General features: G+C 41.6%; 1 protein-coding gene across 8 annotated transcripts in view; it reads left to right on the top strand.

Moving 5' to 3' along the window:
• Nucleotides 1–12,231, top strand: part of TANC2 (tetratricopeptide repeat, ankyrin repeat and coiled-coil containing 2) — a 361,529-nt gene that overhangs the window by 326,400 nt on the left and 22,898 nt on the right. For all 8 annotated transcript variants that reach the window (XM_070479550.1, XM_070479549.1, XM_070479548.1 and 5 more), the window contains 3 exons: nucleotides 2,258–2,443; nucleotides 4,617–4,710; nucleotides 12,094–12,227. In XM_070479550.1, coding sequence (XP_070335651.1) covers nucleotides 2,258–2,443; nucleotides 4,617–4,710; nucleotides 12,094–12,227 — 414 coding nt within the window. The remainder of the gene's footprint in view (nucleotides 1–2,257; nucleotides 2,444–4,616; nucleotides 4,711–12,093; nucleotides 12,228–12,231) is intronic.

Raw genomic sequence — 12,231 nt, 5'->3', positions numbered from 1 at the left:
TGCAGTGAACTGTAAATAATATGCAACCCTGACTAGACATTGGAAGGACTGATGCTATAGCTGAAGCACCAATACTTTGACCACTTGATGCAAAGAGCCAACTCAATGGAAAAGACCCTGATGCTGGGAAAGATTGAAGGCAAAAGGAGAAGACGGCGGCAGATGATGAGATAGTCGGATAGCATCACTGACTCAATGGACATGAACTTGAGCAAACTCCAGGAGATAGTGAAGGACTGGGAAGCCTGGCATGCTGCAGTCCATGGGGTCATAAAGAGTCAGACAGGATTTAGCAACTGAACAATAACATAAATGACCTAATTCTGAGGTGTCCAGTGTTCTTACCAGGGAAGAATTGGGTCTGTCTCCCAAGACTCTTTTGAGAGCTGGAACCTGGGGACCTCAGGGAAATCCCTGAGCTGTAAATGCTAACTGTGACACAGAAATGGTCCACCTATAATGTCCTTGTCATTTGGATAAACACCTCTAGAAACAGCATGATAACTTATTATCATTATCAGCCTTATTGTTATTGCTATAAATTCATATTCTGATCCCAGCTAGGTCTTTCCTATTGCTCAGCTATCATTTTATTTGTTTCTCATTTTCCCCAGAACAGATACATAAATCATCTATGATCTTCTTGAGACCCTGTCAAAACTCTTTTGCCCTCCTACAACTACCAAGATTGTGTTTATCTCACTGTTCCTCTATCTCAAAACTCTGTTAATCCTTACAAACTTACTTTACTTCTGCCTCAGAGAAGGCAGTGTTTACCTTCCTTATCAAAATTATTGCCTCCTGTATACATATATATACACATATACATATATAGGCACATATACACAAATATACATATGTATACACACACATAGGCTGCACCACAAGGCTTTTGGGATGTTAATTCTCCAACCAGGATTGAACCTGTGACCCCTGCAGTGGAAGTATGGAGTCCTAACCACTGGACCACCAGGGAATTTCCCACCTGTATTTTTTAATCTCAGTATGTTGCTCTTTCGCTAACATCATTTCATTCTCTTTCTAAATTCATGCTACGTTTCTTCTTAGTTTCTACAAACCTACAAATGTCTTCTCTAACCCTAAAGAGAGACTTTCCTCTCTCCTAAACAGAAACCACTGTCCCATCTCTTCCCACCCACATCCACTGAGCCTGTCCTAAGAGTCCTCTCTACTTGCTACCACTGCTTCCTTACTGCTCCTTAACCTCTTACAGTCTGGCTTCCATGAGAGAGGGGAAGCAAGTCATCAAAATCATAAACTTTGGCGTCAAGCACAACGTGATCGAAGCCTGCATTGACGCTTGCTTTCTATGAGGGTTTGGACAAGTCATTTGACCCCTCTCAGCCTCACTTTGTTCATCTAGAAAAAGGATTAAGAGCACCTTGCACACAGTAGGCATTCAGTAAACATTTGCTATTTGGATGACTGGATGGAACTAAAGCTGGAGAGAAACAGATGCAGAACTTAGGCTTCACTTGCTCTAATGAACACTGGAACATACCTTGCCCACCTGCCAGGAGAGGCTGTTCGTCTGTTGAGACTTGTGGCTAGGGACCTTCTGGTAGCTTGTTCTTAATCAGGCTCCTCTTTCAGCCTAAACCTGTAACCAACACCACAACTGTAAAAACTGCTGCTGGAACATGGTCTAACATTAAGTTCCAAGTCCCTCCAGCCATTTTGGCCAAATCGTCAAGATTCCACCCTCCCACTGGAAGAAAGAAGTGGCACCTGCCAGAGCTTAGTGGTTAACTGTGTGATTCATGACATGAGATACTTTGCTTCTTTGGAACACCAGAAACTTTAAGCTTCAAGATGTTTTTCTTCCCTTTCATGATTTCAAAGACAGCGTTTTGTTCCAGTAGAGCTTATAAGCCTTTCAGATTTGAGTCTGGAAAGACCTATTTGAGGACAAAGGAGAGTGTCCATCAGGAAAGCAGAGCTGGAGTTTGGGGTCGTTTGGGGCATATTTTTGGTTTCTTTTGATGTGAAAACAAAAGCCTGACGTTATACAAAGAGAGTGTCCCCAGAGGAGCATCTACCAGAGTTGTAGCTCAGTGAAGATCTAGCCTGAGTAAGAGAATATCACCTGAATTTTCTCAGAAAGTGGTCCAAGGAATATGGGAGAGGGTGAATCTTCATGGTCCAGACTGCACTCACTGTGCAGTGAATGGATGAAACGAGACTAGGTAGGCAGCCACAGGCTTTTTCACACAGGTTTCTCTGTCCCTTCCCACAGGTGGATCACTTAGATAAGAATGGGCAGTGTGCCCTGGTCCATGCCGCACTCCGAGGTCATCTGGAGGTCGTCAAGTTTCTAATTCAGTGTGACTGGACAATGGCAGGCCAGCAGCAGGGGGTGTTTAAGAAGAGCCATGCCATCCAGCAGGCCCTCATCGCTGCAGCCAGCATGGGTTACACTGAGGTAAGAAAGCAGCCAACAAGGCTTGGTTTGTTTTTCATTTTTTTCAAGCTATGTCTTGAAGGAAACCAGGGGAAAAATAATTGCCTTATTACAAAATTGCCAGGTTAATATGAAGTAGCTTTTTGGTCATTGATCTGAGAAATAGGGAGATGCCGGGTACCTAGGATGATGTTGGAAAGGACCTTGGAAATTATCTAATCTGATTCCTCCTCATCTTCCACCCCTATTTAACAGACAGTGACACTGGGCTTGGGGGTTATTTCTTGACCTTTGTTCACATGGGTGGGCAGAGTGGAATAGGGAGTTGGAATATCAGAAGGGCCAGGTTTGAAGCTCAGCTTTCCTCCACATTGGTTCTGGGCAATGTAACTCATCTCTTAGAACCTTAGTCTCCCACCAGTATAGTGAGGCTTTCTAATAAATTCTTTTTTATAAGGTTGATATGAAAGGTGCCTTGTAAACTGTTAAACACTGTGCAGATGGTATTTTTGCTAAGTTATTTATTAATAAAAGTAATGTAGTGGCACAATATGTGGAATTGGTAGTGTGCTAGGAAATGTTTAACAGCCAGCCTTGGAGAGGGGAGTAGAGTGCAGACGGAGTGTTGTGTGTGTGTGTGTGTGTGTGTGTGTACATATAGATTTAAATTTATTATAAATTTACTGTTATAAAAAAAACACATCACACACAGTTCACAAGTAATAATGAATTGTGTAATACTCTTAATTGAATGCTTTTGTCAATTTTTGCTAAATTTATATCCATACCCAACCCTGTGGTTACAACTCAACTGTGGTTTGATAAATGAAACTGCACCCGTTTGCTCTTTTCCCAATAATTTTGTCTTTAAATCTGGTGTGTGATTCACTGTCAAACTACATTTTGCCCTCATACAAATTATATTCATTAAACTGGAACCTCTTTCAGCTTTGGCACTAAATCAAATCCTGATCTGCAGAATTTGCCAGTTTCCAGAGTATATAGTTTGAGCAAACTCCATGAGATTGTGAAGGACAGGGAAGCCTGACATGCTGCAGTCCATGGGGTCACAAAGAGTCAGACACAATTTAGTGACTGAACTACAACAGCAAATACCCACACCATGACTGATTTCAAGCTACCTACACTGAACACAGAGGAGCACACCATTATGTAGAATTGCCACCATGCAGACGCAGTCAATGTAAATAACCTCACAAGCATAGGTAATAGTAAAATGTAATTTAATAATTAGGGAGTTATGAGACTGTATATTTTAACCTATTGATGTAGTTTCTTTCTTTATTTTTTAAGTTTTTAATTTTTTTTCTCTGGTGCTTGGTTTGTGGGATCTTAGTTCCCTGACCAGGGATCAAACCTGGGCCCTAGCAATGAGAGCACTGAGTCTTAACCACTGGGCCACCAAGGAATTCCCATCATTGCTATTATTGTTTTTAAATCCCTCCCTGTTATTTAGTTTTTAATAAACAGCTTTGTTTAACAAGCAGCTTGCAAAACTCTGAAAATTGAAGAGTCAGCTTTCATGGGCCAGGACAAGCTGGTTCACACTACATGAGATGCTTCAGTGAGACAGCCACCTCTTCCACTGACCTGATATGTCCCCAAGGGAATATTAAGTAAAATTGGAACTTTTACTATCTGTGAAAGGTTGTTTAGCACTCCTTACAGTCAGATTCCTGAAAACAGAGCTATCACTTGCCTTTGTTGTTAGCAGCCTTTCTCCTTTCACTGTCCCGAAACAGTCCTTGTAATTCCAAGAGATAAAAAAAGAAGATAATAGCTCTACTCTAAAAAAGTACAGGCCCTCAGTTTTCTCCATATTTATTTTTTGCTTTTTGCTTATTGATTTTTTTTTCTGTTTATTTCTGGTAGTTTTATTAGGAGGAAGAGGGATTGCTTTTTTAACTCAATGTGATAAATGTGTAATTTTTAAAAATCACATGCTGTATAAATTAATTGTGTTCAAGGGAAACATGTAAACTGTACCTGGTAGAATGAATGCTCATCTTGGCAGCTTTGCACTCTTTTGTGAGGACAATCTGTTCTGACGCCTATGGTGTGCAAGAGAGAGAGTGGCACAGGGTTATCCAGATATCTTCCAACCTCACAGGTTCACAGTATCAGTGTATAGTTTTCCACCTGAACTTCGAGCTGACACAACTTCTTGTTTCAGATTGTCTCCTACCTACTTGATCTTCCAGAAAAAGATGAAGAGGAGGTGGAGCGAGCACAGATCAACAGCTTTGACAGTCTCTGGGGAGAGACAGGTACCTCTCGTGGACAGTTTTTTCTTCTCTCACAAATGTACCGTGTTTGTATGGAGACACTCTGCATCTCACTCCCAGGCGTTTTCTCTGCCAGACCTTTGGCAGTCTCTCTGTCTTATGGCTCTTGTACTGGAGACCAATTCAGCCAAAGTAAAAAGTCAAGCAATTTCCTTCTTTCAATCCTCTCTCCCTTTGGATGCACCATGCCATTAGCCCTGGAGTCTTCTTTCAAACAAAACTTTCCCCGCTCTTGTTTCCAAATATTTTAAAAGACTGAAAGTTTCCTCCCAGTGTGCCAAACCAGAACAGAAAATAGTTGTGGACGTTATGTGTGTGTGTGAGAGAGAGATCCTTGTAGTAGTTAGGAATAAATATTTCCCCTGTAGTTATAAACCAAGAAGTTAAATTTTTATTGACACCTCCAGCTTAATGAAGCAAGTGTCACCATGGTAGAGTGAGTGGTACCTGACCTGATTAAACTGATACAGCACGAGAGCAGGTGGTATCAGGGTGCAAAATGACGGTCCTGCCCCCCGTAGGGTACAGCCCTGCACAGTCTCTCTCCATCTGTAGCAAAGCTATTTCTATATTGCTTGGTGCTTACTCCATAAACAGAAGCATCTTCCTTGTGTCCTTTGCAGGAAATGTTTGTTGTCTTTCCCCCAAGTCTAAACTGGAACATCTGGAAAAACATTAGTAACCTTTTATGTGTTTTTATGAAACCAGGGCAGTGAAAACTGTAGTGTCGCCACAGATATGTGTCATATTTGCCAGGAGAAGGAGACCAGCATTGAGATGGCCAATTTAGGGAGGATATTTTACTAAACAAGAAGGGGGATACATTTTGGTTTGGGTAAGAATGTTATTAAAAATCAAAGAAGATGCTTGAATTCACTCCAAATTTATAATTACCTATTGAACTGGGATGTTTCCACAATGGCAAAAATCTTACATGGGTTTCATGGCTTCCTCAACACCATGTGGAATGGTCCAAAGCTCAGGAATTTGCTTCTCAAACAATCCTTCCCTCTGTCAGAGCCAAAGGGAGCAGATGCCAGGCAGCTGCAGCTTAAGGGCCCGTGACAGATTAAAGGAAAATGTGCAGCTGGAAACAGCTGCTGTCTCTGGGGCTCCACCCTGAGGGAAGCCAGAGGACATACTGAGGGGAAGGGGCTGGCCGGGACAACGGCCGTGGTGTCCTGAGACCCGGAGCTGTGGGAGAGGCATGATGGTTCAGGCCCCATCAGTGCAGCCTCCCCAGCACAACGCAGCCATCCCCCCAGAGTCTCCCCTTCTAAGCCACACGTGTGTGACCACTGTGGAGGGCAACAAAAGTAGCGGCCCAGTGGTAATAATGGACAGAAATTACAGACTAACAATCGCCTGCCAATGCAAGAGATATAAGAGACTTGGGTTCAGTCCCTGGGTCGAGAAGATGTCCTGGAGGAAGGCATGGCAATCCACTTCAGTATTTCTGCCTGGAAAATCCCATGGACAGAGGAGCCTGGCCAGCTACATACTGTCCATGGGGTCGCAGAGTCAGACATGACTGAAGCAGCTTAGTACGCAACCATAGTGATGACTATCACACATATTCTAGTGCTGTCCTTGAAGGAATTCCTTCAGAATGTTCAAAAAGGGTGTGAACTCAGACCTTTTGGGGGGAATTAACCCTGAAATGGAGTTTTAACAAGAAAAGTAACTTCCTGAAAAGGAAATTTAAACCATACTACATCCATTGCCAAAAGTAAAAAAACATACAATTAAAAAAAAAAAACACAACTCTTGTAAAAATTATGAAGAGAGGAACAAGATCAGTGGTTGCTAGGTGTTGGGGAAAATGGGGAAGGGTGAATAGGTGGAGCACAGAGGATTTAAGGGCCAGTTAAAACACTTCATTTGATACTGTAACAGTAGATACAGGTTATTATACATTTGTCCACACACTCACAGGATGTGCAACACCAAGAGTGACCCCTAATGCAAATGATGGTCTTTGGGGTGATTATGACACATCAGTGTAGGTTCATCAGTTGTGACAAATGGGCAGCTCTGGTTGGGGTGTGTACAAATGTGGGGACAGTGGTGGGGGGAGTCTCTGCATCTTCCCCTCAGTTTTCTTAGCCCATTAAACTGCTCTAAAACAACAACAACAAAGGGCATGAACTAAGTGGAAGACTTACTTTTATTGATATGAATTTCTTATTAGAGTAAAACTTTATGGCCTCAGGACTTTTAAAATATTTCCTGCATTAAAGTGTGTAATAAAGTTTGTTATATTAATTTTTTTAATAGGTACCATATCTCAAGATCGTATAAAAAATTAATTTCATGTCAGTTTGTTTGTGGTCAGAATTGTATTGTGCTTAATTTGATACTTAGATGAACTAATTTCAGCATTATGAACATAAGATGTTATTTAAATGAGTTAGAATGAAATGCATTTGTCGTATAATTTTAGAGCCATAAAGTTATTCGACTTCAGAAAACTTTCTGAAAACTCACGTCTTGGCTGTGTACGGCATGTCCGTGGAACTCACCGCTGATGTGGAATAGGCTCTGGTTGCTTTTCTCCTGTGCACTGTGCTCAGCTGCTCAGTCGTGTCTGACCCTTTGTGACCCCGTGGATTACAGCCCGCCAGGCTCCTCTGTCCATGGGATTTTACAGGCGAGAGGACTGGAATGGGTTGCCATTCCCTTCTCCAGGGGATCTTCCCAGCCCAGGGATAGAACCAGAGTCTCTTGCATCTCCTACACTGGCAGGCAGGCTCTTTACCACTAGCACCACCATCTATAGTGATGGCTTTACTAAGTATCCATGTTTCTTTCTAACTTATAGCACATAATCATTTAAAATTTATCATAACCCTTTGAATCATGTGTCCTCCAATGGCAAAATCTTATATGTTTCTCTTAAATAGAGAGTGAAAGTATGTGACTTGCAGCCAGCTGGTTAGGGTCTTATTCTGCAACCCTGGCCTCAACACACAATATGTATTAATACATATTTGCTTAAATATGATGGTCATGATGTTTCCAACAGTTTGTATCATTTACTATATTACTGTATAGCCATTATTTTATGTACCATTCCAGAAAGAAAAATCCTCTGCCTATTAAGCTGACAGAGTTCTTTATTATCACATCAATTATAAGACACATCCTGACTTCAAGATGTTAAAATGCAGAGGGAAGAAAGTGCCTCTTGGAGTCAATGAAATACATCCTAGCATAGAGTGAAATATTTTTTGAGATGTAATTTTTACATATCAGATTTTCTAAAAGCAGGTCACTAGAATAATCTGTTTTCATCCTACTTCTATGGCCTTTTTGTCCTTCCAAAGAGCGTCTGCCTACATTGAGCTTTTACCGTCTGACTGACCCCCTCCCATCCTGCAGGGTTTTCACAGATTTCTTATAGAACTACGCAGAAGACCAACACTTAAGGTGACAGGATTGTTCACTGGTCCCTCCTCTGCTCTGTCTCAACACAAAACCAGCATTAAAAAGCTTCTAGCAACTCTGGAGAACCTGAGCCATCCCATGGCCCAAAAGTAGCAGAAATTCAGAAAATAAACAAGATACCCTTAAATCACACCTTTATCATCTTTTGTCTAGTTTATTGCAACTGCCTCCTAGCTGATCTGATCTCAGGCCTTACTGTTTTGTGACTTATCTCCCAGACTTCAACCAAATTGATATTTCTAAGCCACAGTCTGTCCATGTCACTCTCCTGGTTACCACCTGTCATTGACTACCTGTAGCTTTAATGTAGCATAAAGAGACTTCCCTGGTGGTCTAGTGGTTTAGACTCCATGCTTCCATTGCAGGGGGCACAGGTTCAGTCTGGGGTCAGGGAACTAAGATCCTACATGCCATGCGGTACAGCCAACAAGTAAATAAATAACTAGTGTAAAAAAACCAGTCATAATCTCTAGTCTCCTCTGTTGCCCGTCTTCTCCAGTAACGGTAAACGTGCTGACCCCACGTCAGTGCCTTTACGCGTGCTCGCCCTGTGCCTAGAAAGCTTCTCCATGCCCTTGCCTGTAAGTCTCCTGTTTCTCTTCCAGCATCTGGTTCAGATTGCCAGCTCTTCCTGGAGACCTTCTCAGATACTCTTGCTCTGTGTCACTTCCAGACAGCCTCCATGGACTTATCTCTTTTGTGCTTATCACACTGTATAGCAATATATTTGTTTATTTGTCTCTTATCCTTACGCAACCCTGAGTTCCTTGAGAGCAGACAGGATCTGACAAATAGCTCCATAAATGCTTACCTAATGAATGTTGTTTTGGATAGCGGTGATCAGTTTATGTCTCCCCCACCACCTCCAGCCCATTGGTCTTACATGACCTGTCTGTGCTGTAGTCTTTCAAGGTTGACAAAAGATAAACAAAAGAACCCTTTGCTCCTCTGCCTTCTATTTAGCATCAGCATTATCCCATCCAAGCAGACTTTGGCTGTTTCCTCAACTCTGAGCTGCATCCTGTCTGTCTCTTCAAACTCCTTAGATGTTTCCCTTTGAAAAAGGACCATTTTGGTCAGATAATCTCATCAGATGCTGACAAGCCAGGGAACAAATTCCATTACTGGTCTCTCAGGAAAAGAGATTGGGCTCCCGACTGTTAATGTTTGCTCTAAGAAGCAGCTTATTGTTTTACAGAACTGGCTTTGCCTTAATCATCTCTCTTTCAAAAAGTTTTAACAGTTTCTGATAAGACTCATATAAAAAATCCAGCCAAAGCAACTCCTCGCTCTTGCATTTTGAAAAGTACAGACCCAATTTTCCAGTTGTGTTGTTCTGAGATGAAGTTGGCCAGCTGTGTTAATGACTGTGTCCAGCTATCAGCAGGAGATTCCTGCCAAATGACATCAGAACTTAAGCAGCAGAGATGATACAAGGAGAAAGGCCAAATGGAACATTCCCTCTCATGTAATGTGTTGTCCAGTGAGCTGAAAGGGGCCAGTCCCAACAACATGACTCCAGATTAGAGTGGACAGAGTTACGTTTAATTTTCAGGACAGGCACTGCTTGTGAATTTTCATCTGTGTTCTGTGAGCCAGCATCATTGATGAGAGGCTTGATTCTGAAATACTGTCTGTATTTTCTCCAGAGTGCTATAAATTCTTTTGCAAAAAAGAATGTATTTGCTCACGTGTGCACCACGCAATATACAAGACATTGAACAGAGATTTGCTGCAACCGTGCCCCAAGTAGCTGCTTTAAACCCAGTAGCTGCTTTAAACTTGGGAGAGTTAGAAATTTTTCAAACTCCTTGTTTTATGTACCAACAAGATGACTCTTATGGTTCCTAACAAGCATCAAAGCCAGTCAAGTTCTTTCTCCCCGCCGATCCCCCGCTTTAAGTTAAAGATATAATTGACATACAGCATTGTGTAAGGGAAAGGTTGAGAGCAGGAGGAGAAGGGGAAGACAAAGGATGAGATGGTTGGATGGCATCACCGTCTTATGAGTTTGAGCAAACTCCAGTAGATAGTGAAGGACAGGGAAGCCTGACGTGCTGCAGTCCATGGGATTACAGAGTCAGACACAACTTAGTGACTGAACAACAATGTAAAGGATGTTATGATTGTCAGATTCTTAAGCTACTCTTGTGTTCTGACCCAGGAACTGAAAGTTTTTCTTTTTCCCTCAACTATTAGATATGTGAACTTGAGAAAGAGGGAATATCACTTTGATTTAAAGAACAAGAGACAAAACTTCTCTGTCAAGTAAACAGTCAAACCCATCAGTACCTGTAGCTCAACTTGGAAATGACCCTCACCTCAGACAGAATGAAGCCTCTGCCCTTCTGTGAGGAACAGAACAGAAGTACCTAGGTTAAGCATGCCAAAATAAAAAATACACATAAGACAAGGCCTACATATATCTAGTTTGAGAATAAGTATATCTTCTAAAATTGTCACATTTTCTTTCAGACATCCTTCTATCCTTGAGGAAGGAAAAGATTACTCTTTGCAGGTTTAACTTAGAGAAAATTACAGGTAGTTTTGCTTTTGCATATGAGTCACTTGCAGATAAATTTGGCCAAGCTCAAAGACAAAATGCCGTAATTTGTGCTTAGATGAAAAAAAGTGACCATTTGATTTGAATTTCAATTGCTTCCCTGATTAGATCCCAACATTTGCAAACTGAAATCCTGTCTGCACCTGCCAAATATTATCTTCTTCTGATTTGTCACTGGAGTAGGTGGCCCTTAGAAAGGAAGAGCCTGCTGATCACCACATCAGGTTTTCAAGTCTCGGTCTTGAAAAAAGGTCTCCATCCTCTTTGTTGAAAAGCACAACTCCTGCCATTTTCTGACAGTGTTTACCATCCTCCCTACCTTCATCCATTTAAAACACTAGGTGTACACGTTTGAAATCCCTGGTTAGAAAGAGACAAACACATATTTGTTCAAATATGGACTTAGTAGAAGGTATATCAACAAATTCCTCTTACTACTGTTGAAATAGCACTCAAAGGATGAAATAAGCGCTCTTCAGATCTCCACCCCATCAGAGATCATAAACATGGACTGGAGCACAGAAAGAAGAATGTTTACGTTTCTTCCTGCGCACGGAGTATCCTTTTTCCTCCCTATAGTTGCTTTTTATCTGCGACTCCATTATTCTGTCTTCAGAAGAAAAGAGCCTTTGTCATATTTCTTCTCTCATCTTTAAGACTGTTACCCTGAACAGTTTTGACCTTCATATAAAAATGGTTGCACATGTACTAGAAACTTTTATCTCAACTGATAAAGAAACTGAATGAAAACTGGCCTAAAACTTAGACTGAAACTTTTCTTTTCTTTTTTTTTTTTTACAGTTTTTTATGTATTTTTATTGTAAAAACTCCCGTAAAAGCAATACAGGGAACTGTTATTTAAGAAATCAGCAAAATTAAGGCTGCCATTTCTGACTTTGGTTCTCTGAATTTAAGAGCCCAGAAGTAGAAATTGGCCCAGAAGTGGTTAATTCTAAAAAAGCATTCTTCTGCAAAGACCCTTCTTTCTTTAGTCTTACCCAGCACATACCAGTGAAAGTTTTGTACCTGGAAGGAGATACCAAAAAAGAGATAAGTCAAAAGCTGAAAAAAGACAGTCTGGGTAGGATAAATGAAACCAAGTAAGTTTTGGTCGCAGGTGATTTTTCAATAAATTTATTATCATAATTGTCTCCATATATGTAAACCCTCTTAAATGTGGTTTTATTCATTATTTTTCTTTGAAAATTTCCTTTCTGGCAAGAGTAGCCAGAATCATCGTTCTTGGAGGTTAAGTAGCAATTATATCCATCAGACACAAGGTATGCTGCCCTCTCCCGGCAGAAGGCTAGAGAGGGCGAGACCCCCTGTCCTCACTCTTCATTCTCTACCCTCAGCCCTGACAGCTGCAGCCGGAAGGGGCAAGCTAGAGGTGTGTCGTCTGCTCCTGGAACAGGGGGCAGCTGTGGCCCAGCCCAACCGCCGAGGAGCCGTGCCCCTCTTCAGCACCGTTCGCCAAGGCCACTGGCAGGTAA

This window comes from Odocoileus virginianus, chromosome 17 (assembly GCF_023699985.2).
Source record: "Odocoileus virginianus isolate 20LAN1187 ecotype Illinois chromosome 17, Ovbor_1.2, whole genome shotgun sequence".
Lineage (NCBI taxonomy): Eukaryota > Metazoa > Chordata > Mammalia > Artiodactyla > Cervidae > Odocoileus > Odocoileus virginianus.
The sequence above is the reverse complement of the archived record's forward strand: the minus strand, read 5'-3'. Positions and strand labels throughout refer to the sequence as shown.